Below are 23,816 nucleotides of genomic sequence, written 5' to 3' on the forward strand. Positions count from 1 at the left end.
AACTTCTTGCTACTATTATAAATAATAACAGCTCAGCCCAGGTTACTGTGACCTCTGACAGATCAAGGAAACAAGTTATTTTCTCCTCTTGTGATTATAGCACATTGCGAGACTTCTTGTCTTTTAATAAATGTCCTGGTACTCTGAGTTTCCCTTTCAATTCATTTAATTTCAACAATCTGTCAAAAAGAGCCAATAAACAAACACTGAATTATGTTCTGTTGCATTTTTTAAACCCTCAAACTCCAGACTATAAAAACGTCTTGTGTGTTTCCCACTCCTGACCACCCTGCTTCTTTTCCATACGCCACGGGCCACCCAGCACACACTGCTGGGGGGCTGAGCTGACACGGTCTACTTGGAACCCGTGGACAGGAGGGCGATAAGTCCTGACGAAGCGCTGATGGACAAAATGTAGTTCCTGTGAGAATTTAATGTTAAGGAAAAACTATAATTATTTTTCAATGAAACTTAAAGAACCCATCTCTCTGGAATATAGTTTCCTTTCTGACAGTATAATCACAGTGATGTGCAGCGGTCCCACTGTTCCTACACATAATTTACAAAGCAGGAGGCTACAAAGAATAAAAAATATTCACAGGAACTATATTCCTGTTTTAAAAGCAAAACACTTGAGACAAACCTAAAACACTTGAGCCTTCAAGAGAAGAGATGATATAAGAGCATGCAGGGAGCCCTGTCCTGGTCCCCAACAGCAAAGGAGCAGGCTCCTGCTACAGCTGGCTCCTAGAGCAAGGAGGTTCTGAAAGTGCACAGCTGTTCTTGTTCTCAGCCTACCACGCCAGCATTCCCAAAGACACCAGCTGGAGAGCGCTGATACTCATAATCCCGACCTGTTAAGGGCTGAGCTGCACGCTGCTGGATAACAGCTTTAAAACACTACCTTAACAAGAGACGATGACTTTGCCCAAAAGCTCAATTTAAAAGCAGCTTGACACACTATGAAGATATTATATGAACTGTGCCTATTTACAGTGGCCACCCACCCAACCCCAGAGCCCCAAAATAACAGCAGCATATGGGCTTATGCCAGGAGCTATCAAAGGCAAGTTTGTTTTGCCTCCTTGGAACTTTTTTAAGTAGGCAGGTATATATAATCACATACATAACAGAAGACTGCTTTATAATATTTGTTACTTATCATAAAGTCATAATTTACAAACAAAGATTTTTAAACCAAAACTGTTTTCTTAGCCGGGCATGGTGGCGCATGCTTGTAATCCCTGCGCTTGGAAGGCTGAGACAGGAGGATCACACAGGTTCGAAGCCAGCCTCAGCTACTTAGTGAGGCTCTCAGCAACTTAGTGAGACCCTGTTTCCAAATAAAAAATATTTTAAAAATAGGTCTGGGCGCCAGGCGTGGTGGCACACGCTTGTAATCCCTGCACTTGGGAGGCAGAGACGCAGAGGAGAATCGCGCAGGTTCGAAGCCAGCCACGCGTGCTGGCTTAGGAGACCCTGTTTCCAAATAAAAATGTAAATATAGGTCTGGGAGTGTAGCCCAGAGGTAGAAGGGCTTCCAGGAACCCCAGTGCCACCAAAAAAAAAAAAAAACAACAACAACAACAAAAAATAGGTCTGGGAGTATAGCCCGGAGGTAGAAAGCCTCTGGGTTCCACCCTCAGTACCAAAAAAAAAAAAAAAAAAAAAAAAAAATGTTTTCTTAAGTTGGGTGTGGTTGCACAAGCTTATAACCCCTGCCAAGGACCACACAGGTTCAAAGCCAGCCTCAGCTACTCAGTGAGGCTCTCAGCAACTTAGTGAGACCCTGTTTCCAAATAAAATATAAAATAGGTCTAGGAGTATACCCCGGAGGTAGAAAGCACCTGGGTTCCACTCCTGTACCACCAAATAAATAAACAAACAAACAAACAAATAAATAAAACAAAACTACTTTCTTCGTGTCCAAAAACTTACCTAAAGTCAGTGCTTTTTATTGGATTGATTCCACTAAAGAACTCACACAAGTCAAAACAAAGCCAACACCTGTTTCTAGGCTTCCAATAAGGCGAACCAACCTACAAAAGGATACACTGTGGGGTTGAAGTTCTTCAGTATAAAGAAGGAGGCAACAATGACCAAGACCAGGAACAGAGTGTTGTTATAGAAGATGGAAAACGTTGTAGCTTCATAATCAGCGACTTCATTCTTCTTCCACAAGATTCTAGTGACACAGAAACAAGTCAAACTTATGAATATGATACATAACTTTATATTCCACATGTAGGTAACCCAATGTATGTAGGTTAACTTTTCATTGCAAGTAAGTTTTTCCTCAGGTGCTCAAGGACGAGAACTCATTTCTGACACTGACCTCGTCGGCATTATCCCCTTTCTTCCACTCTAAGTTATTTTGCTCCCCTTACTGGTGCTGAGAAAGAACAGTTGCTGGGTATGTGCCACCTTCCCAGGTGGCCAGGGCTACAGAGGGAGGGTCGACTGCAACTGCCATGAGTTCACCGGCAGCCGAACAGGCACCTTTCAGCAGGTCCTCACCTAAAACTCGATCTGGATCGCCAGGAACCTGATGACCCTCAGTAGTGTCTCTGGCTGCACCCTGGCTACGGCCAAAGAAGCTCAGCCTTCAATTTCACACCTTAACAAGCAACCAGCAACACAACCAATTGTGGTCTCACTGAAGCAAGCCACAGCTGACGGTCTATACTCAAAGCAATAAATCTGCATGACCTTTACGAGAATTTTTAACTCTCATAAACCCTTTTTTCTTTTTATTCTGTTTTACTTGTACTAACATTTTATTTTTTATATTTTATCTTTTTTTAAACTTATCAGCCTTTTTTATTATCTTTTCACACAGACAAGAGGGAATTTCCAGTGTGCCTCTGAATAAGGCTGACTTTATTCCTCTTGCTTAATTAACTTCGTAAAGCAGTTTTTAAAGGGTAAGTTGTGACACTTTAGTGGAATATGAAATGAACTCAGTGGATCAAATGCCCAGAAGAAATAACTGAGTGGGGCTGAAACCAGCACGTTTTTCTTTAATGAAACAGGAAGAACAGAAAAATATGAAGACTATACCATATTCATTAGGGTAATTATTATTTTGTGAAACATTTGCATGTATGAATATATGAGTTATTTGAGCAAAAGGCCAGCTATATTATTTTTACTGTGAATCATTAGTAAGATTAAAAGCCACTACTAAAGATGCTTTGTCTCCAAAATAGATATCCTTGTCTACAGTCAGATGACTACTGTCCCCTCCCACCCCACACTCAGGACAGAACACACCACAGTCATCGTCATCGTAACTGACACACTTTCTTCATCAAGTATTCTAATTCAAGGTCGACAAGGTTGTCTGGAACGGATGAATGTAGGGCACTATCACCTTATCCTCAAGATAAAAAAGTCTGTAGTCTCTAACATACATGCCCTTTTTCCTCGATTCTAACTTAGGCTTCTAATTAAGTTTGGGAGAAGGGAAGGGCATTACATTAACTGCAGCCATCACCTGGAAAACTCCATGTGATTTCAAAGTCATTAAAATGTAAATTCAAAAATTTGTATGACTTGAAAGTAGAGGAAATATAGTTTACCTTTTTGGGTACTAGAGATTGAACCAAGGGCATCCTATCTCTGAGCTACACCCCTAGCCCCGTCCTTTTTTCCTTTTTGAAAAAGAGTCTCACTAAATTGCAGAGGCTGACCTCAAACCTGTGAACCTCCAGTCTCAGTCTCGCAAATTACAAAATTACACACATACACCAGCATGCCCCACGTATTTTATCATTCCTATATTAACAAAAGAAATCAAGCACAGTAAGAGGCACAATCAGTAAGAGGCACAATCTCAACACCATTCAATGGTGGAAACCCTCAGACCCATTGTATGTTCTTAACTCTGGCAGACACTCAGTGAAAACAGGTTCCTTGAGTAAGCAACTAGCATGCCTTTACCCTGCTGATGAAATAACCCTCCCACCAACACAGCACTTCTCCCCAACTGCCTTCTGCCACGTCCTGAATCAGATTTTCAAAATAGTCTTGAAAAAAGGCCCAACCCATCAGGTTACCCTAGCTTCCAATATAGCCATGTGGGTTACATGGGTGTACACAAGTCAGGACTGTCTGACAGCCTGCAGAACTTTTTCTGGTCCACCCATCTGCTGGTTACTTTGAACTCCCAAGTCCCCTCACTGCCAATGAGTCTACTAAAGCTTCATACACAGAAATCTAGCTTGGGACAACACTTCCCAAGGAGCCATCTCCCAGGGAGAGGTTCCTACAAGGAAAAGGCTGAGAACAAACAGCAACTGTCACAATCAGATAATGCTAAATGACAGACTATCAGTAAATAAAAATAATGACATTCACACTCTGGAACAAATGTAATAAATCGCCAGCTCTCTGCTTATTTGCATTCTTGGGTCAATGGGTGTTTTAAAGGACTTTCAAAGTAGCATGGAGTATATACTCCAAATGACTGTAGGTGAAGCTTTGAAAGATATACATTTAAGCAAAGAGCTGCTTAGCCTTTCCTTAGGTCAAGCTCTTGGAAGGAACTTCTCAGAGACGTAAACTTGCCAAATGTTAGTGAGTCTCTGGACCCAGTCATCTGGGTCAATCATGAATACAGACCTGGGTAAAACTATACACTATGGTTTTTGTGAAAGAAATACTAACAGCACAAATTTCCACTGATGACAAAAAGAGAAATGCTATAACCTTGTGTCTGTCTCAATTTACATCCATGAACTCCCTCATACTACTTTGAAATAGCTGACCCAGCCCACGTGGTGGCGCACATTTGTACTTGTAAGGCTGAGACAGGAAACCATGGGTTTGAAGCCAGCCTTAGCTACGTAAGAGTCTTGGCACCTCAGTGAGACCCCATTTCCAAATAAAAATATAAAATAGGTCTGGGAGCATAGCCCGGAGGCAGAAGGCCCCAGGTTCCAGCCCTAGTACCACAATAAATAAGTAAATAAATATGTAAATATAAAAATTGAGCTGAGGATATAGCTCAGTAGTTAAAGAAAAAAAAAATGCCCCTGGATTCAATCTCCAGTACCAAAAAAAAAAAAAGGGAAATACCTGACTCGGCAAATGACATCTAACCCCAAGTCTGATCCACTAGTAATGATTCCCTGAACACCACACTGAGAGAGATGCTGAGACTTGTCTCCAGATCAAGAACAAAGGCCAGACCAAACCAGGCAAGTCTGCAGTGGGCAGATGAGATGCACTTGTCATTCACAATATGCTCATCAACTGAAACCTACAAGCATTTTGAAATTTGGGTAACTATGATATGTAGTTACCCAAGTTTGAGACACACAGTTTGAGACACACAGTTCCAAACAACGTAATTCATCAAAAAGATTTGTTTAAAGAGTGTTCTAGAGTCTCTAACCTGTTTCTATGCAAAAATATGCAATCAGAAAGCTTTGCAAGCAGACCTCAGTACAGCTGCTCCCTGCAAAAAGGCCTCCGTTGTCATGACTTCAACACTGTGCCTTTAGTTCTATAAAGGACCCACAGGAGATCATCATTTCATCTGTGTTTTGGAGCCTTTCCAAACCCACTGGAGAAGACATTGTTCATTAAGTTACTCAGTGTCCCTTAAATAAGGATGCACTTGATAAAGTCCTTCCAAGATTCAGTGCCAGGAAAGTTTCTTTTCAGAAGGGCTTACACAGTGCTTCTCATCAGACAATGAAAGCTGTGTGACCTCAGATGCTTCCCCACATGCTGAGGAACTTTAAGTTTAGCACTCAAAGGCTTTTAAAAAAAACTAACTCCAAGGTGTTTGTTCAAATGCCTTTGCTTCCTATAGGATGGATTCTGATCTTATATCTTATTTTGTTTTAATTTTATATGTCTTCACAAAAGTCTTTCTGGAAAGAGTGGTTAAAAAAAAAAAGTGGTAAAAAGCACCTAAACTGTAAGATTCTTTAATAAGCCTTCTAAGTATAGATGACAGAAAATAAAAAGGAAAGTGAGGCTAAAAAAAAAATAGAACCAGGCAAGAAAAGATAACCTCAGTTCCTTCTTTTTTCCCCAAACAATGCACCTACTTCCCAACTAACTGGATGTCCCTTTGGAAACTTAGGGTCAGAAATATCCCACGCAGAGAGCCAGGCCTGGTGGCACATGCTTGTAATCCCAGCATTTGGGAGGCTGAGACAGAAGGATCACGTTTAGATGGACAACCTTAGTTACTTAGTGAGGCCTTTGACAACTCAGTGAGACCTTGTTTCAAAAGAAAGAATAAAAAATAGGGAGATAGACTGCCCCTGGGTTCCATCTCCAGTACAGCAAAAAAAAAAAAAAAAAAAAAAGTCCCACCCAGAAATGCTAACATGTAAAACAAAGTAAACCCTCAGGCTGAGAGGAATTAGGTGACATGCTCAAGGTCACACAGGTATCAATAGGCAGAGACTTGACAGGACAAAGCTCCAAGACCTCCCAAGTTTCAGAAGAACAATGTGGGTACAAACTTTTCAGAAGAACAATGTGTGTACAGACGTTTAAGTCTGACTGCCAGCATTATCATGGATCACCATGTGCTAATCTACAACCTTGGGCAAGTTCCCTCAGTTTTCTGTACCTTAGTTTCCTCAAGTGTACAGTGGAGATAACAGCACACCTACCCTCTTTCTTTAAAAGAAGAAATCAACTGTGTACAGCTCAAAGAAGAGTATCTGGTGGTAATAAAAACTCTATACAGTCAGCTATTATTATTTCCATTACTCAATTTCATTATCTACATTCCCTAAGCAGAAGCTAAAAGCTTATTTTTCCAAAGGACTCCCCCATCCTTTTACAGTTACCACTAAGGAGGCAAACCTTTCATCCTTCTCCTTCCGAGACATCTTTCTGTTATCAGCCTCAGAGAGCTTTCGAGTCACTTCTTTGGAAACAGCATCCTCCCTCTTCTGCGCTACTCTGGAAAGAAAAGAAGAAAAACATTTCCATGGGCTCCAGAGGAGGTGTCACCCTCTCCCAAAAACACACTGTTCTCATATTTTGCACCGGCAACTGAATGGTACTTTACAATTCAAGAAAATAAACTGGACAGAAAGTTCCAAGTTTATTACACTGTACTAGCCAAGAGGAGCTCAAGAGACTTCTAAGATGTGATTTACTAGTTACTGAACTCCCAAAAGGTGGTTTATTAGTTATGTGCTCTGATTTCTGCTTAAAGGAGAGAATTTCCCAAAGTTATGTATTGAATATGAATAGAAATGTCAAATGCTATTAGCATAATTATTAAAATCATTATAACTACTTTTAACCTATAATTTAACTATTCAACAAAGTTCATAAAGCACCAATTAATGACATGATTTCAATTCCAAGTAAACTATAGGAAAGAAATTTTGATTTAATAAAGAAGAAATAACAGCTGTAATATCCTAAAAGTTACTTTCAACTCTACTCCAAAAGGGATTTCATTAAAACAAATAACACAATATGGTCAGAGACTTACCATACCACTTTTAAATCAATCACTCATTTACAGGTTTGCACCAAAAGTTAATATGGAATCAGCCAAAAAGATTCAAGTGTTACTCAAGTACTCAGATCAGACTCTTCAGTACTAAGTCAGATCCAGAAAAAAATTAAATGTTCACTCATCCAAAAATGTACAGCTAAGCCGCGCATGGTGGTGCCCGCTTGTAATCCCAGCATTTGGGAGGCTGAGACAGGAGGAATGAAGTTCAAGGACAGCCTCAGCCTCTCAGTGAGGCCCTTTGCAACTCAGTGAGACCCTGTTTCAAAATAAAGAATAAAAAATAGGGCTAGAGGTGTAGTTCAGAGGCAGAATGCCCCTGGGTTCCATCTCAAGTACTGCAAAAAAAAAAAAAAAAAAAAAAAATCTACAGCTAGCAGGGCATAGTGGTGCACGCCTGTAATCCCAGTGTTTGGTAGGCTGCAGGCTGAAACAAGAGGATTGCAGGTTCGGAGCCAGCCTCAGAAACTTATTAAAACTTATCCTGTTTCCAAATAAAAAATAAAACAGGCCAGGGAGTTTAGCCTGAGGGCAGAATGTCCCTGGGTTCAATCGCTCCAGCACCACACACACACACACACACACACACCTATAGCTGAATTTCATTAGACAGGGTTTTCAGTGAAAGAGGATAAAATTAAACTATGATGAAATATAAAAAGCCATCCATACACCATGACATTTAAATTCAACACAGTATATTTTTCATATTTTCATAACATAAAAGCAACTAGTTTGTTGTAAATATGCAAGAAAAAGTAGTAACTGACCTACCTATAATTACCTACCAGCCCCACCACAGAAACCTGCAAGCAATTAGTCTCTCACGACTATGCTCTATTTAGCTCTGGTCAGTGTACAAGGAAACCTGTGAGAAATCAGGATGGGTTCCACAAAAGAAAACCCAACATCATTCAAGGCAGTCAATTTCCATACTGATACAACCACAAGAGCTCTGGAACACAAGGAAGCACAACTGCAGCTGCTTTTATCTACATCACCATCTCCAGCTCTTGCACTCAAGAACTGAAGCTTCCTGGCCAAACATCAAAAGTGCATGCACAGCTGTCAGGGTGCCAGGATGCAGGGATATGCTTTCCTCAAAAGTTACTTTTCTCAGCTCGGCGTGATAGCACAAGCTTGTAATCCCAGCATTTGGGAGGCTGAGACAGAAAGATTGAGGTTCAAGGGCAGCCTCAGCTACTTAGTGCATCCCTCTGCAACTCAGTGAGACCCTGTTTCAAAATAAAGAATAAAAAATAGGAAGCTGGGCATGGTGACGCACGCTTGTAATCCCAGCATTTGGGAGGCTGTGACAGAAGGATCAGGTTCACGGCCAGCCTCAGCTACTTAGTAGTGAGGCCCTCTGCAACTCAGTGAGACCCTGTTTCAAAATAATAAAGAATAAAAAATAGGGCTGGGGGTGTAGCTCGGAGGTAGAATGCACCTGAGTTCCATCCTCAGTACCGGGGGGAAAAAAAAGTTACTTTTCTCTAAGCATCTTCAGGACAATCAATCAACTGTCTACATGACAAATCTTCCTGAAAGACCCGTAAACAGATAACTAAGTCATTTCTCTTCTAGGTCTAGAACTCTATAATTACCTACCCAAAGCACAATAACCACACTACGGGATTACTGAACTCACAGAGAGAGCCCTCCCCTCTGTCTTAGGGCTCTTCGAAATAAACCTCATTGACTGCTGCACATTTTAAAACAAGATAAAGGTCACCCCAGTGGCCTAGCACCCAGCCACCTGAGATAACCCATAACATCAGCTATGTAATTCTTATTTTTTACATCAGTCAGAATTTTTTCAAAATTTAAAAATACTATACACTCAATTTCTTAAAACATCTTGGAAACACTGTTTAAATCATGCAATCCTTTAAAAACAATTCCTAAGGCCTCTCCTCTCCAACCTTCACATAAACATGTATTGACCATCAGATACTGTGTTGTGATCACAATCCTTCCCACCCTCTGAGGTACCATCAGGATCTCTATTTTCCAGCTCAGGCATCTGAAGTCTACATGAGCAAAATACACATTTAAGATCATGTCTTTTAAGACCTGCAGAGCTGCTCTGGATCCAGACTATAGCCTCTGAAGCCATCTTCCTCTACCTCCACAGCATTCCACTGGGCCTTTGAGCCTTACGATCTTGCAAATCTGCAGGAACTTTAATGTCAGAGGCAACATCTAGCAAACCAAAAGTATGACCAAAAAATTTTCACCCTGAAAGTCTAGTAGGTCACTGCAACTTTACTGATTGGAATGTAACATGAACTATTGTAAAGAGTATAAAATCAAGACAACAGCTATGGCCCTTAAGAAACCTAAGGTAATAACAAGAGGGTAAAAAGAGTGTGATTTTGACTGCAAGGAGATGAACGAAAATGGTGTGTAGAACAAGTTAAAATGGTAAATCCCAAAGGAGCTGAGTTCTCAGGGGACCATAAAGGTCAGGTCGTAGAAGATCTCGCTCCTGAGGGCTTCTCGAGATGGGCTGGATCCTGGAATGGCAGCTGGTAAAGAAACTGCTAAACAGAAAGACAACGGAGTTGACCTCATTGTTCTGCTGGTCTATCAGAAGTGCAGCCATGAAACCTGAACTCTTGTGCATCCAATGACAGCAGAGAAGCTGCCGAGACCACTTTCAGCTTAATAATAAATGAGATCATCTCAATATATTGCTATTGCTTGTCACCACTAGTAGCCTAACACAGGGATGAGGAAGGGAAAGGAATGCTCAAAGGCAGGAAGGATTTCTCTGGAAAAGTTTCCTAGGTCTAGGGGGAGGGAGACATTCCTAAGTGGGAGGAGTCGCAAAACACATTCAAAGGATGATGTGAAGGCTAAGTCAGAAGAGCTAAGGCCCAGTTCTGAAAGATGAAGGGAGAAAGAAAGCAAAGACCTGAACTCCAAGAGACTAAAAGAATCTGGCTGGTTATATATTAGAAAGAAGGCCTGATGAGCTTAGAAGATGGCACAACAAAAAGCATGTCAGGTAAGAAAGAACACACTCTGCACCCTGTGACACAGGGATAAACCTGGATGATGTAAAATTACAAATTAACACACCTTAGGCAGTGCACAGTGGGGTAGCCTAGAGAGAAACTGCTAATGTAAGCATGAGTAGTGTCCAAACTAGAGTAGATCCTATGGAAAGGCAATGATAATGCATATGCAAAGCAGTGCTGGCAATTCAAGTCTCAGAAAAATTCCAATTGCCTCTGAAGAAAGTATTTCCAAGTAGGCATGGTGGCACACACCTGTAATCCCAGTACTTGGGAGGCTGAGACAGGAGGATCGCAGTTGAGGATAGTCTCAGCTACTACTTAGCGAGACCCTTTGCAACTCAGTGAGACCCTGTTTCAAAAGAAAGAATTAAAAACAGGGCTGAAGGTGTAACTTGAGAAGTATAATGTTTCTGGGTTCCATCCTCAATACAGCAATAATAATAACAATAGTAGTAGTAGTAGTAGTAGTATGTAGCTGGGTGTGGTGGCACATGCTTGTAATCCCAGTACTTGGGAGGCTGAGACAGGAGGATCACAGGTTAGTACCTGTATTTGTACCAGCCTCAACTATCTAGTGAGGCCCTCAGCAACTTAGTGAGACACTGTTTCAAAATAAAGAATAAAAAGTAGGGCTGGTGATATAGCTTGGAGGTAGACTGTACCTGGGTTCAATCCCTTGTACCCAAAATAATACATGTTTCATAATAATTAACTTTAAAATAAGAGGAAATATGGTAGTTCTTTACATTTAATACACTTATAACAAAAACATAATTAGCACTGAAAATGGCAAAGTTTAATAATAATAATAATAAAGACCATTTCTTTGTTTCCAGAAATAGTAAATAATGGCTCAGAGCAAATTCCTGAAGGACCTCCATTGGGCTTCTGAAATGTTAGTTTCCATGTTTTTTCTCTGATGAACCCCATGACTAAGGCAGTGCTTAAATATTCTCATTCCAATCCTCAAAATCGACTTCCATTGTGGTATAAGGTGAATCATTGTCTCTGCTTCAGATAGTTAACAATTCTTCCCAAGAATCAAGGTGCCTTCCTTCCCCCAAAATATATATATATATATATATATATACACACATTTCAAAGTAGTGCTTATTGAAAGTAACAAGAACAACCAATTTTTAGGAAGCCATCCTACTATAAAAACATACATATTTTCACTTGAATATACTTACTTGTGCTTGAGAACAAACTTTACATTCTTGTACGCAAAGGCTACCAAGTAAGTGCTTACTAGGGTCATCACACTATACAGAACAGCGGACTGAATAAGATCCATATGCCATATTCGCCAATAGAGCCCTGAATGAAGATAAAAGTGGGGCGGGATTAAAAAAAGAAAAAAAGCATTACTACTCCATCACAAATGCCTGCTGAATTAATTATAGCTAAACCACTGGTTCAACGCAGCATCTAGTACCTCAGGATCTTTACAGGTCGATAGCCAGTAAAAAGTCTTGGTCAGAATTCTCCCGTTTCAGAAGACTCAGCCTTCCTATTACTAGTTGAGATGAGATTTCTGCCTCTTCTAAAGTGAAAATAAACTCTGGCTCAAGTAAATCACAAATTTCATTCTTGGGGGGGGGCTGTTATGCAAAACATAGGTCATTTCAAAAAGCCACGTGCAAACCCATGCCATTAGTTCATTTGCTGACGTGGCGGTAACCCGAAGTCAAGGCAGGGCTTTGTCCCGCCAGTCAACTACCAGGCTCCACAGCAGGTTAAAAGCCGGCTGGGTTTTATAAATCCGAAAAAGAAAATACACTTGGATTTGACTGCCCAACAACCAACCGTGCAGGAGTTTAGGGGCCTGGAGAGTCAACTTCGGGAACCCTGAGCTCTAAAAACGACTCTGGCCATAGCTGCACTTTCCCATTCATACGTGAATTCTAAAAATGCTCTCAGGGCATTATTATAGCCTAAGCAAGGTGGGTCGCTGACCCCTGGCACCGGTCTAGCCTCCATCTTCTTGCAAACAGGACTAAGATGCTGGGCCGCAAGAGCCTCACGGAGGGATACAGCCCTGATTCGGCGACTGTGACGCGGTGGGCCTCACCTCGTTTACACCTACAATAAAGTTTGTTCTCTAAACCGCAAACGAAGGCGGTGTGGAAAAGGACGGCAGACCCGCTCCGCCGCCGCACGAGCTGCCACCCCGCCGTCCCTGACCCTGTCTGCATGAGGACCTGGGCGCCATCCCAGAATAGGCCACGATGAACCAGAAGCCCCCCGGGTGTCCCCGCCACCCTGGAACCAGAATTCTGTCCCGGGATACGGCCTGCCAAGCAGGGCCAGAGCTCCCGCCAGCGCCGCCGCCAGCCTGGACCCGGCCCCGAGGCCGCCGCCGGCCCAGCGCCCCTCCCGGGCAGACCCGCCATGTCCCGCCACGTCCCGCCCGGCGCTCACAGATGGGGATGGCGGACACGATGAAGGCGTTCCCGAAGAAGAGCGCGGAGGACTTGGCCGAGAGGTTGCGGCTGAAGTCCTGCAACAGCAAGTCCTCCTCCGACTGCTGCTTAGAGCCGCCCTTGGGAGCCATGGCGGAGAGGAGAGAGCTGCAGGCGGCGGACGCGCTGGCGAGAGCCGCCCCACCCGCTGGCGTCCGTCAGCGCAGCGCGGAGGCGGGCCCTGCAGAACGCGCCCCGGGATTGGCCGACCCCGCGCTGGCTCCCCGCGTGATTGGTCAGCGTGCTAGACTTCCGTGTTCCCGGCAGCCACGTGATCCGTACTGCGAGGGTAAAGAAGGAGGGATTTGTAGTTTTAGTAGCTGGGTTGTTTTTTTTTTTTTAATCAAAAAACTTTATTGACGTCCCATTTCACAATTTAACACAGATTTACGCGTTTGAGCTCTCCAGAATTCCAAAATAAAAAAAATATTTTGTAACACTCATTAATTGAAGGAGTTTATGGTCAGTACCCTCCGTGTGCCTGAGGGTACTGCAGAAAGACGAGAGGGAGGTGCGGCGGTGCCAGGGAAGCATTGCAAGAGGACCGGGAGGAGGATCAGGAGGAGATGCAGCGATATGCAGAGGGAGCATTGCAGGAGGATGGGAACGAAGATGCCGTGGTGCTCAGGGCGAACACTGCAAGAGGAGCAGGAGGACGTACAACAGTGTCCAGGGGAAGCACTGCAGGAGGAAAGGGAGGAGGTGAATTGGTATCCAGGGGAGCACTGCAATAGGATGGGGGAGAGGCGCAGCAGTGTCCAGGAAGAGCAATGCAGGAGGCCAGGGAGGAGGTGCAGCAGTTTCAGGGATCACTACTGGAGGATGAGGAGGAGGCACATGGGGGAGGCTACTGCAGGAGGACAGAGAGGAGAAGCATCGGTACCCAGGGCAGGCTCTGCAGGAGGATGAGGAGGAGATGCAGCAGTGACCAGGACCACTGCAGGAGGATTGAGGAGGTGCAGCAGTGTGTGTGTTGGGGGACACTGCAGGAGAACAGGGAGAAGTTGCACGCATCCACTGTTTCACTACATACCTTCAATAATCCCGCTCCAGGCATACCATTGTCCCAGGAAATGGAGAAGGGGAGGGCAACATTAGTCTGGGGCACGGTGTCACCTTTGTGATAAAAACAGCACTCTTGCTTTTGAGGCTCTCATGAGATCCTCAGGAGGATCTCACAGTGAGGATAGTTTTTAACGCGTCTAATGTGTTGAGAAATTGCTGCTATTTTAACTAAACCTTTAGAGTAGTGTGGCCTCCAAAGCCATGCTTAGTAAAACACTAAGCAAAGATAATCCTACTTTTTTTTTTTTATTACAAGTGTGGTAGCACACACTTAATCCTAGGATTGGGGAGATGGAGGCCGGAGGATCATGGTTCTCGACAGCCTCAGCTGCTTAGTGAGGCCCCTTTGCAACTTAGTGGGCTAGGCTGGAAGCTCAGAAAGATTGAATATACCTATTGAGATAGCTAGATGACATTTTGGATTCATAAAATTATCACTTTTTCCTTAAGAAAAAAAAAAGACTCAGCCACATCATTCTCAACACATGCTTCCTTTTTCTGCATTTACCAAGAACACCCCATCAGGCAAAATTTCCTCAGCTTTTGGCGTCCCTATCAATTGTAGATATCTTTCTCCTTCACCCATCCAAATTTTAATCGCCCTGCATAGCTTCCATCCTAATTGAGTTTTCTCCTTTCAGTCTTTTTCAATGTATTCTCTACAGTGGGACCAGAATGACTTTTTCCGAAACATAAATCCATTATCTATAGCAAATATTCCTAAATGTCAGACATTTTCACTAATTTACCACAAAATAAGGATTCAAATTGTATATTTTTCAGGAAACAAAAATATTTATATTTATTTTAAAATATCTGATTTGAGCCAGGCGTGGGGGCGCCTGCTTGTAATCCCAGTACTTGGGAGGCTGAGACAGGAGGATTGTGCAGGTTCGATGCCAGCCTCAGCTACTCAGTGAGGCTCTCAGCAACTTAGTGAGACCCTGTTTGCAAATAAAATAGAAAATAGGTCTGGGAGTGTAGCCCAAAGGTAGAAAGCCTCTGGGTTCCATCTCCAGCACCACAAAAAATAAGATAAAATATCTGATTTGTCGGGGTTTTTTTTATTTTGATGTAAAAATGTTTTTTCTTAGCTTGGCGTGGTAGTGCACATTTGTAATTCCAATACTTGGGAGGCTGAGACAAGAAGGTTCACAGACAGCTTCGGTTACTTAGTGAGGCCTTCTGCAACTTAGTGAGACCTTGTTTCAAAATAATGAATAAAAACGGTGGCTGTTTTTTATTACAAGTGTGGTGGCGCACACCTGTAATCCCAGCATTGGAGAGGTGGAGGCCAGAGGATCATGGTTCTCAGACAGCCTCAGCTACTTAGTGAGGCCCCTTTGCAACTCAGTGAGACCCTGTTTCAAAAATAAAGAATTAAAAAAAAGAATTTAAAAAAAACAACAGGGCTGGGGGTATAGCTCAGAGATAGAACATCCCTGGGTTCCATTTCCAGTACCAAAAAAGAAAAAATAAATAAAGCTTTTTCTTTTATTATATGTTGAGGAAGGATGGGAGAAGAATCCCTTAATTCTCTTTTAACATTCTTCTTTCCTAGTTTTTCCTTTCTTAATAAATCTCATCCTTTTTCACTCATTTGCTTTGGCTAAGATGCTAGGATTCAATACTTATTTCTTATTTTCCTTCTCTCTATAACCAATTCATAAACAACTTTTTAGATCTATCTCTATAACTAGATTACCTTCTGAATATTTATAAGCCAGAGATATAAACAGATAAAAATTGGGAAACTATAATACTAAAAGGGATAAAAATCATCAGGATTATTTTTTTTTAAGAAAAAAATCAAATATACTGCTGATGGCTTTGTGGAAATAGTTCTGTCAAGTTAAGAATTAATATGGGGGTGGGGCAAGATGGTGGCCGCCAAATAGGACAAGCATTCCTTTGAGAAGCCCTGGACAACAGATTTTGGTTTAATATCTGATCAGAACAACAAATGGACACATTTCCAGTCATGACTTCCTATCTAGAATATAGGAGAGAGAGTGGATAATGGCGGAATTAGAGGCAAGATGACAGCGAGGTGCCCGCCATGCAAGAAAAGTGATTTTTGGAAGAACATCCCAGAAGAGATTAGCGAGTAGACTGCTTCAGCCATGCATGCTCGGTAATTCTTAACAACATACTCTGTAAGAAAAATGTTTGGGACATGTTGGAGGGAGCCCAGCAGTGCCAGGTGGGATGCCCAACTGCGCACCCCGGGGGACTCATTGCTCCTGGCTGCTGCGCTCCTCTACGCTGCGCAGGGGGCTGTGGTGCACTCAGAACAGCAGATCTTGCTCTACACAGTGAGGCTGTGGGCCTCTGCTCTTGGAGGGGAGATAGAATCCATTGCTGCTGAGTGTTTGGGCTCACAACCTCTGCAAAAGACATGTACTGTTTTCTTTTATTAAAAAAATATTGAAGAGGGGCCAAGATGGCAGCAGTGGTGGCCAGTATTAGGGAGAGGCAGACAAATTCTATCCAATCCACCTTGAACTTTTGAAGAAATCTTCCCAAAGGTGGACTGCTCCTGCTACACCTGCTTAGTAACTCTGGACAACATACTATGTAAGGAAGGTGCTCAGGGGAGAATTGGGATGGCGGTGTCAGCAGCAGCAGTGGTGGCAGGGGCCAGTATTTGGGAGAGGCAGAGTTTCAATCCAATCCACCTTGAACTTTTGAAGAAATCTCCCCAAAGGTAGACTGCTACTGCCACACGTGCTTGGGGATTCTGGACAACATGCTGTGTGGGAAAGGTGTTTGGGAGAGAACTGAGATGGCGTTGATGGTGGCAGCGTGGGGGTAGTGGCGGTGACCAGTGTCTAGGAGGGGCAGACAGATCCAGTCCAATCCACCTTGAACTTTTGAGAAAATCTCCTCAAAAGTAGACTGCCCCTGCCCCACATGCTTGGGAATTCTGGACAACATGCTACGTGGGAAAAGTGTTTGGGGCATATAAGAGGGAGCCCCTGCATAGCGGGGTCGGACTGCCACCCTGCACATTCCCGGAGACATCAGTGCTCATGGCTGCCAAGCTCCTCTGCACAGCGTTGGAGGCTGGGGTGCACTTGGAGCAGCAGAGCCCGCACTTCTGCCCTCAGAGGGGAGACAAAATTCATTGCCACTAGGTATTTGGGCTTTCAGCTTTTGCAAAAGACATGTACTGTTTTCTCCTACTTTAAAAAAAAAATGGAATAAAAAAGGGAACATCTGTAGATGACCTGCCCAAAGTAACAGAGACTGGAGCCCGCCACACACTAAGGCCAGTGCTAGGGCCTCCAAGGCTGGGATAGGAGACTACCAAGTGGTGGTGCCAGGGCCTGCAAGTCCGAGATTGGAGCCTGCCATGAGGTAAAGCCAGTGCTGGTAACTTCGAGGCCAGGATTGGAGTCTGCCAAGCAGTGAGGCCGGTGCTGGGGCCCGCAAGGCTGGGACCAGAGACTGCTGAGCAGTGAGGCCGGTGTGGGGGCCTGCAAGCCAGGATCGGAGCCTGCCAAGCGGCAAGGCTGGTGCCAGGGCCTGTGAGGCTGGGATGGAGCCTGCTGTGAGGCAAGGCTGGTGCCAGGGCCTTCGAGGCCAGGATTGGAGCTTGCCAAGTGGTGAGACCAGTGCCGAGGCCTGTGAGGCCAGGATTAGAGCCTGCTGTAATGTGAGGCTGGTGCTGGTACCTTGGAGGCCAGGATTGGAGCCTGCTGAGCGTCAAGGCTGGTGGCAGGGCCAGCAAGTCCAGTATTGGAGCCTGCCATGCAGCAAGGCTGATGCCAGGGCCTTTGAGGCAAGGATGGAGCCTGAAGGGTGGCATCCACAGGAAAATGTCACAAAAAAAATAAAAAATCAGATGCTTTCCCTAATATGTGAAAACCAGGGAGAAATGAGCAATAGGAGGAACTTTACTTGAAGAAGGCCATATAGAGGAGCAATTAAGGTTACCTATCAGAGGGGTTGGGAGGGGGGAAGATGGAAACTCTCTAAAGTACATCAAAGTCAATCACTAAATCAAGCATGGGAACGAGGGAGGGGGAGGGAATGGGATGGGGATTGGATAAAGGCTAATTGGATGATATGTGCTTGTATATCCTCCCAAGTCTTGTATTCCATTGAGATGTTTGACTACAATGCACCAATAAAAATATATTAAAAAAAGAATTAATATGCTTTTCTATGGCAGAAACTGAAAGTTGCCTAGCCAATAAAGAAAGCCACTGTCAGTTTTTCACTGGGACCTTGTAAAGAAAATTGGATGGGCCATCCAGGGATACTCTAAGGATGGGGAAAAAAATTAGTTCCTCCGTTTTAAATACCATTTGAGATGCAAATCTCATTATGGAAATAATTTTGAAAGATGAACAACTTACATTAGACTCTAGATATAATCTATTCAGTTATCACCTGAGAGATGATTCACTCACTCAAACTACATTTTTCAGACAGTAATGTGTGATTATTTTATTAGTTCATATATTTATCCTGCTAGTATTTATTGAGAAGCTATTACATAAAAGGTACTATATTAGACCCTTGTAAGTAACCAAATAGCGATCATGATTATTAAGATTATAATAACTAGCCAGACGTGGTGGCGCACGCTTGTAATTCCAGCATTTGGGAGGCTGTGACCAGAGGATTGTGGTTTGCGGACAGCCTCAGCTACTTAGTGAGGCCCTCTACAACTTAGTGAGACCCTGTTTCAAAATAAAGAACAAAAAAAAGAAAAATAGGGCAGGGGGTGCAGCTCATGGTCAAATGCCCCTGGGTTCCATCCCCAGACCCGCAAAAAAAAAAAAAAAAAAAAAAAGATTATAATAACCAACACTTACTGATTCCTTGTTAAATGTCCAGCTCTGCACTGAGTCCTTCTCATGAATGTCTGATCTCATCCTTATCGCAACCCACTGAAGCATGTGCTATTAGTATCCTCGTTTATCAGATAAAGAACCTGAAGCATAGATTAATAAAGTAGCTCTCTTAAGCTCCCACAGCTGGTAAGTAGTGGAGTCAAGCTGCAAAGACAGGCAATATAACACCAGGAAATGTGCTCTTAGCTGGAAATGAGTTCTGGTCACCTCTGCAGCAGAGGATGGAGTCTCTGATTCCAAGGAGACTCCATTACAGCAAGCAGCCAGGCAGCGCCAGGCCATGCTGCAGCTCCTAGTAGAGCAGCCTTGTACAGACAGGACCCTGTGTCCACCCCAGAGGCAAACCTCAGCTCGCAGGCCTAGGCTCTGCCCACTGCACTTTCTGTGTCAGAGAATTTGAATGGAAAACCCCAGAAAGAGACAAAGAGACGTGCAGAAACAGTCAAACAAGCTGAGAATAGGTGCAAAGCATAAACCGTAATTCCCTAGCAGCCATAAGTTAGAAGGTGGAAATTAAAGCCGGGCGTGGTGGCGCACACTTGTAATCCCAGTGCTTGGGAGGCTGAGACAGGAGGATCGCACAGGTTCAAAGCCAGTCTCAGCTACTGAGTGAGGCTCTCAGCACCTTAATGAGACCTTGTTTCTAAATAAATTATAAAATAGGGCTGGGGCTGTAGCCCAGAGGTAGAAAAGCCCCCAGTATCACAAAAAAAAAAAGAAGGTGGAAATTAAAGCCCCGGGGTCTCGTCATTTCTTTCTGTAGGCCTGAGAGAGACCCCATCACCTACAATAAAGCAAACACCTGTCTCAAAAATGAAAACAAAACAGATTTGAAATATACTAAGATAAATAATATAAACCAGTTCTACATACAAATGAATATGTAAATTAATAACTATACTCGGCCGGACGTGGTGGCGCATGCTTGTAATCCCCGCGCTTGGGAGGCAGAGACAGGAGGATCGCGCAGGTTCGAAGCCAGCCGTGCTGGCTTAGGAGACCCTGTTTCCAAAAATAAAATAGGTCTGGGAGTGTAGTTCGGAGATAGATGGGCTTCCAGGAACCCCAGTACCACCAAAAAAAAAAAAAAAAAAAAAAAAACTATACTCAACATAATTCATCAATTTATATATTGCCCCTCTCCTAAAACATTAAAAGCAAAGGAAACAAAAGCAAATGTCAGACAAGTAACCTGGGTGAGAGAATTGTGCCAGATTTAGGACATGAGGCGCTGGGGGAGGGCAGTACAGCTAATAAGGTCACTTTTCCAAAGACACTCAAACTGCCATAAATAAATTTAGACAGATTGACAAATAGAATCAATGCCAAATACTGTGTAGGCAAACACAACAGGCCTGGGGTTTAATCTGCTTTCATACACTCTCAGGTTTAAGGATACTTAAATACATACCGGGGGGAGGGGGAAAGTAAGGTACAATGAAAAAAACCTTCCTATTTCAGAAAGAAATGTTTTCTTTTGCAGGGAATGCTGGGGAACTTTGGCTCTTAGTTTGGGTCAGGCCCCCTCTCAACTCCCCATTTGCCTACCCACCACTCCATAGGTTATTTTTTATGAAGATAAGGTCTTGAAAATTGCAAATGTGCACTTTACCGTGGAGTTGTATTTTAAGCCAGATGAGGCATTAAAACATTTGGGGGACAAGCATTTGTCTTTGAACTTGAAGCTTACATTCTCCTTGACAAATATTGTTTTCCTTTTTAGGAAATACTGATGTGACCCACGTAGACTGGGAACTGCTTCTGAAGCAGTCAGAAGAGCCTGTTTCCTCTGAGCCTAAAGACATCCATAAAGTCACTTTCTTCTTTAGAAAATGATACATATCTTGGAAAATATATTCTCTTAATAACCACTGATAGAGGCCATAATACTTTAACTCTCAAGACTCCCCCTGGAACCTTCCCAATGTGAGATTTACCACACATGTATCATTCATGCAGCACCGCAGGGCACAGTAAAAATTAAGATTTACACCAGAAATCAATTTTCTTTTGTTACACATTTAACCCAAGCGCTATGGCAACAGAGCGTAAAAAAAAGTAGGTCACGAATTTCAATTGGAATGGCTTCAGTGATGCAAAAACCAGTTGTAATTTGTTGCTCATCTTTTAGGACTCTATTTTTAAATTCCTCTATTTCACACACCCTAGTCAACGTTCTCTAACAATAACCTAGTGGATAAAACGCATATGTCCAGATTTTTCAGTGAAATTTATTAAATCTAAGTATTCGTTTCACTTGCCCGGCTCTAACTAGCAGGGTCATCTCTATGCTCACAAGTAAGGAAAGGACCTCCAGAGGGGAGGAAGAGTGTGTGCAGGTTCATAGTCATGGAGGGAATGATTTGAAAATCATGCTAGGACACACTTGGGGAATGCTCAAAACCAGACACAAGAAGGGAACAGAAAAGAGGAGGCTGTGCTTCCATCACTGTGACACCAATAGAGACCAACAGAGTCACCGGTGATCTAGGAAACTTACTGGACACCTGTGTCCGCTGCCTAGGCTATCTGTACCCAGGAAATCAAATGACATTAAATTCTAGTCCCTTTTACATTATTTTCTTATTCCCTCTTCTTTGCATCTGAGCAAGATATGTTTCTTTGTCTCACTAACTCATATTTTTCATTCCAACTCCAACTGCTTTCTCTAGGCCCTTTCTATAGTTTCCTTTATTTATTTCCCTCTTCTGTCTCCTATGCAGAGAGCATAGAGGTCTTTGGAATCAGAAATATCTGGCTGTCAGATAATGGAAGGGAAATCTCAGCAAAGTTTGAATGGAAAGCAAGGAGAGGGAGGAGGCTGAACTTGATTAATGAAGGGCTACTTCCGAATAGGTGTAAAAGTATGAATATAGCAAGGTTACCCTGGGTATTAATAGTCGGGAGGGGGGGGAGGGAAAATGAGGGGGGAAGGGAAAATGAGGGGGAAGGGCACCAAATACAGATTAAATGTATAACATTTACTTTCAATAAAAAATAAAATAATATAAATAAATTTAAAAAATAAAAAAAGAAATATCTGTCTGTCTAATCTGACACAAGAATAGCTGTGTGAGCCAGGCGTGGTGGCGCACACTTGTAATCCCAGCATTCGGGAGGCTGAGACTGGAGGATCGAGGTTCGCAGACAGCCTCAGCTACTTAGTGAGGCTCTCCGCAACTTAATGAGACCCTGTTTCAAAATAAAGATTAAAAAACAGGGCAGGGGGTGTAGCTCAGAGGTCAAATGCCACTGGGTTCCATTCCAGTAGGATCACAGTTCACAGACAGCCTCAGCTACTTAGTGAGGTCCCTTGCAACTCAATGAGGCCTTGTTTCAAAATAAAGAATAAAAAATAAGGCTGGGGATGTAGCTTGGAGGTAGAATGTCCCTGGGTTCCAACCCTATTACTGCAAAATGAAAGAAAGAAAGAAAGAAAGAAAGAAAGAAAGAAAGAAAGAAAGAAAGAAAGAAAGAAAGGGAAAGAGAGGAAGGAAGGAAGGAAGGAAGGAAGGAAGGAAGGAAGGAAGGAAGGAAGGAGGGAGGGAGGGAGGGAGGGAGGGAGGGAGGGAGGGAGGGAAGGAAGGAAGGAAGGAAAGGAAGGAAGGAAGGAAGGAAGGAAAGGAAGGAAGGAAGGAAGGAAGGGGCTTCCCAGGCCCGCTTCCTACTCATTCCTGACCATATTGCAACCTGAACTGCACCCCTGCATCTCTTCTGATGCTCCAGATGTGGCCCCTAAACTGCCACATCTGGCCTTCTTTCTCCGTTTCTCACCACTTTACTTGTCTTCAGCCCTTAGCTCCCAGGGGAACCCCGGGATCTCCTTCTGCCCAAGGGCTCCTCTCTGGCCCCTGCTGACTCTCTGGCCCGTCCCGGCTTCTTGGGATGGACTCACCACTCATGCAGAACCGAATGGTCAGGAGGTTAAACCCTGGGGACTCCAGAGGCCCCACAAAGTAGTACCACACTGGCAATAATTATGAAAAAACAGAGATAACTTTTCCAGGTAAATCTTAAACTTCAGTGTTGCCCCCTAAACAACAAAAGCTATGAAGGTACAAACCATGAAGAACAAAATGAGAGGAAACAGGAAAATAGACCCAGAGCTTTACAGCAAGCACACTAGGGTGTACGAAATATAAAAATACATTTATATCAATGGATAAACATCACTCAGATTTATGCAGTAGCTGGTAGAAGAAGTACTTGAAACCACACATGACCGAACAATACTATATAAATTCCAAGTTCCAATCAGGCACAGATAAGTACAACTTTTACTAAGGTTTATTTTTTGTTTTGTTTTTTTTTTTTTTTTTACGGGTCTGGGGATGGAACCCAGGGACATTCAACCTCCGAGCTACACCCCCAGCCCTATTTTGTATTCTTTATTTTGAAAGAGGGTCTCACTGAGTTGCAGAGGGCCTCACTAAGTAGCTGAGGCTGTCCATGAACCGCGATCCTCTGGTCTCAGACTCCCAAATGCTGGGATTACAAGTGTGCGCCACCACGCCCAGCTAAAGTTATTTTTTTTAATTTTTGATCCAAAAATGTCTTAATTCGATTGTCTATCAAATATGAGTGTTACACTGATGATCATCCACGAAAAGGAACTGAGACTCTTCCCTTAGCCACTCTTTGCAAGGGTTTCACCAATTCTCAACTAAGAAAGCACAGCAGTTAATAGAAAAATCAATGTATATAATCACAACTTGTTATAAGAACATGTGAGATAAACCATAGACCTGTGAGTAGAATGCCTTGACTCAAATTTCAGGTCGACCACTTATTAGTTGTATGAGGTTGGTAGTTATTAGGTCTTTCTAAGGCTCCACTTTGCTAACTTATAGAAGTTAGAGGAAATGGTGAAAACCTCTTTTACAAGGATTTTGTAAAG

The 23,816-nt window shown here is 43.1% G+C and overlaps 1 protein-coding gene across 1 annotated transcript; it reads right to left on the reverse strand.

Annotated features, from left to right (window-relative positions):
- Nucleotides 1–231: 231 nt before the first annotated feature.
- SSR3 (signal sequence receptor subunit 3) lies at nt 232–13,081 on the reverse strand (the record flags this gene model as incomplete). The annotated part of the gene is made up of 5 exons (XM_080696325.1): nt 232–421; nt 2,054–2,185; nt 6,835–6,933; nt 11,718–11,844; nt 12,949–13,081. The coding sequence occupies 5 exons, from the start codon at nt 13,079–13,081 to the stop codon at nt 355–357; spliced, it is 558 nt and encodes a 185-aa protein (XP_080552451.1). The 3' UTR covers nt 232–354.
- Between the last annotated feature and the right edge of the window lie 10,735 nt (nt 13,082–23,816).

Source organism: Muscardinus avellanarius (assembly GCF_963383645.1).
Source record: "Muscardinus avellanarius genome assembly, chromosome: 5".
Classification (NCBI taxonomy): Eukaryota; Metazoa; Chordata; class Mammalia; order Rodentia; family Gliridae; genus Muscardinus; species Muscardinus avellanarius.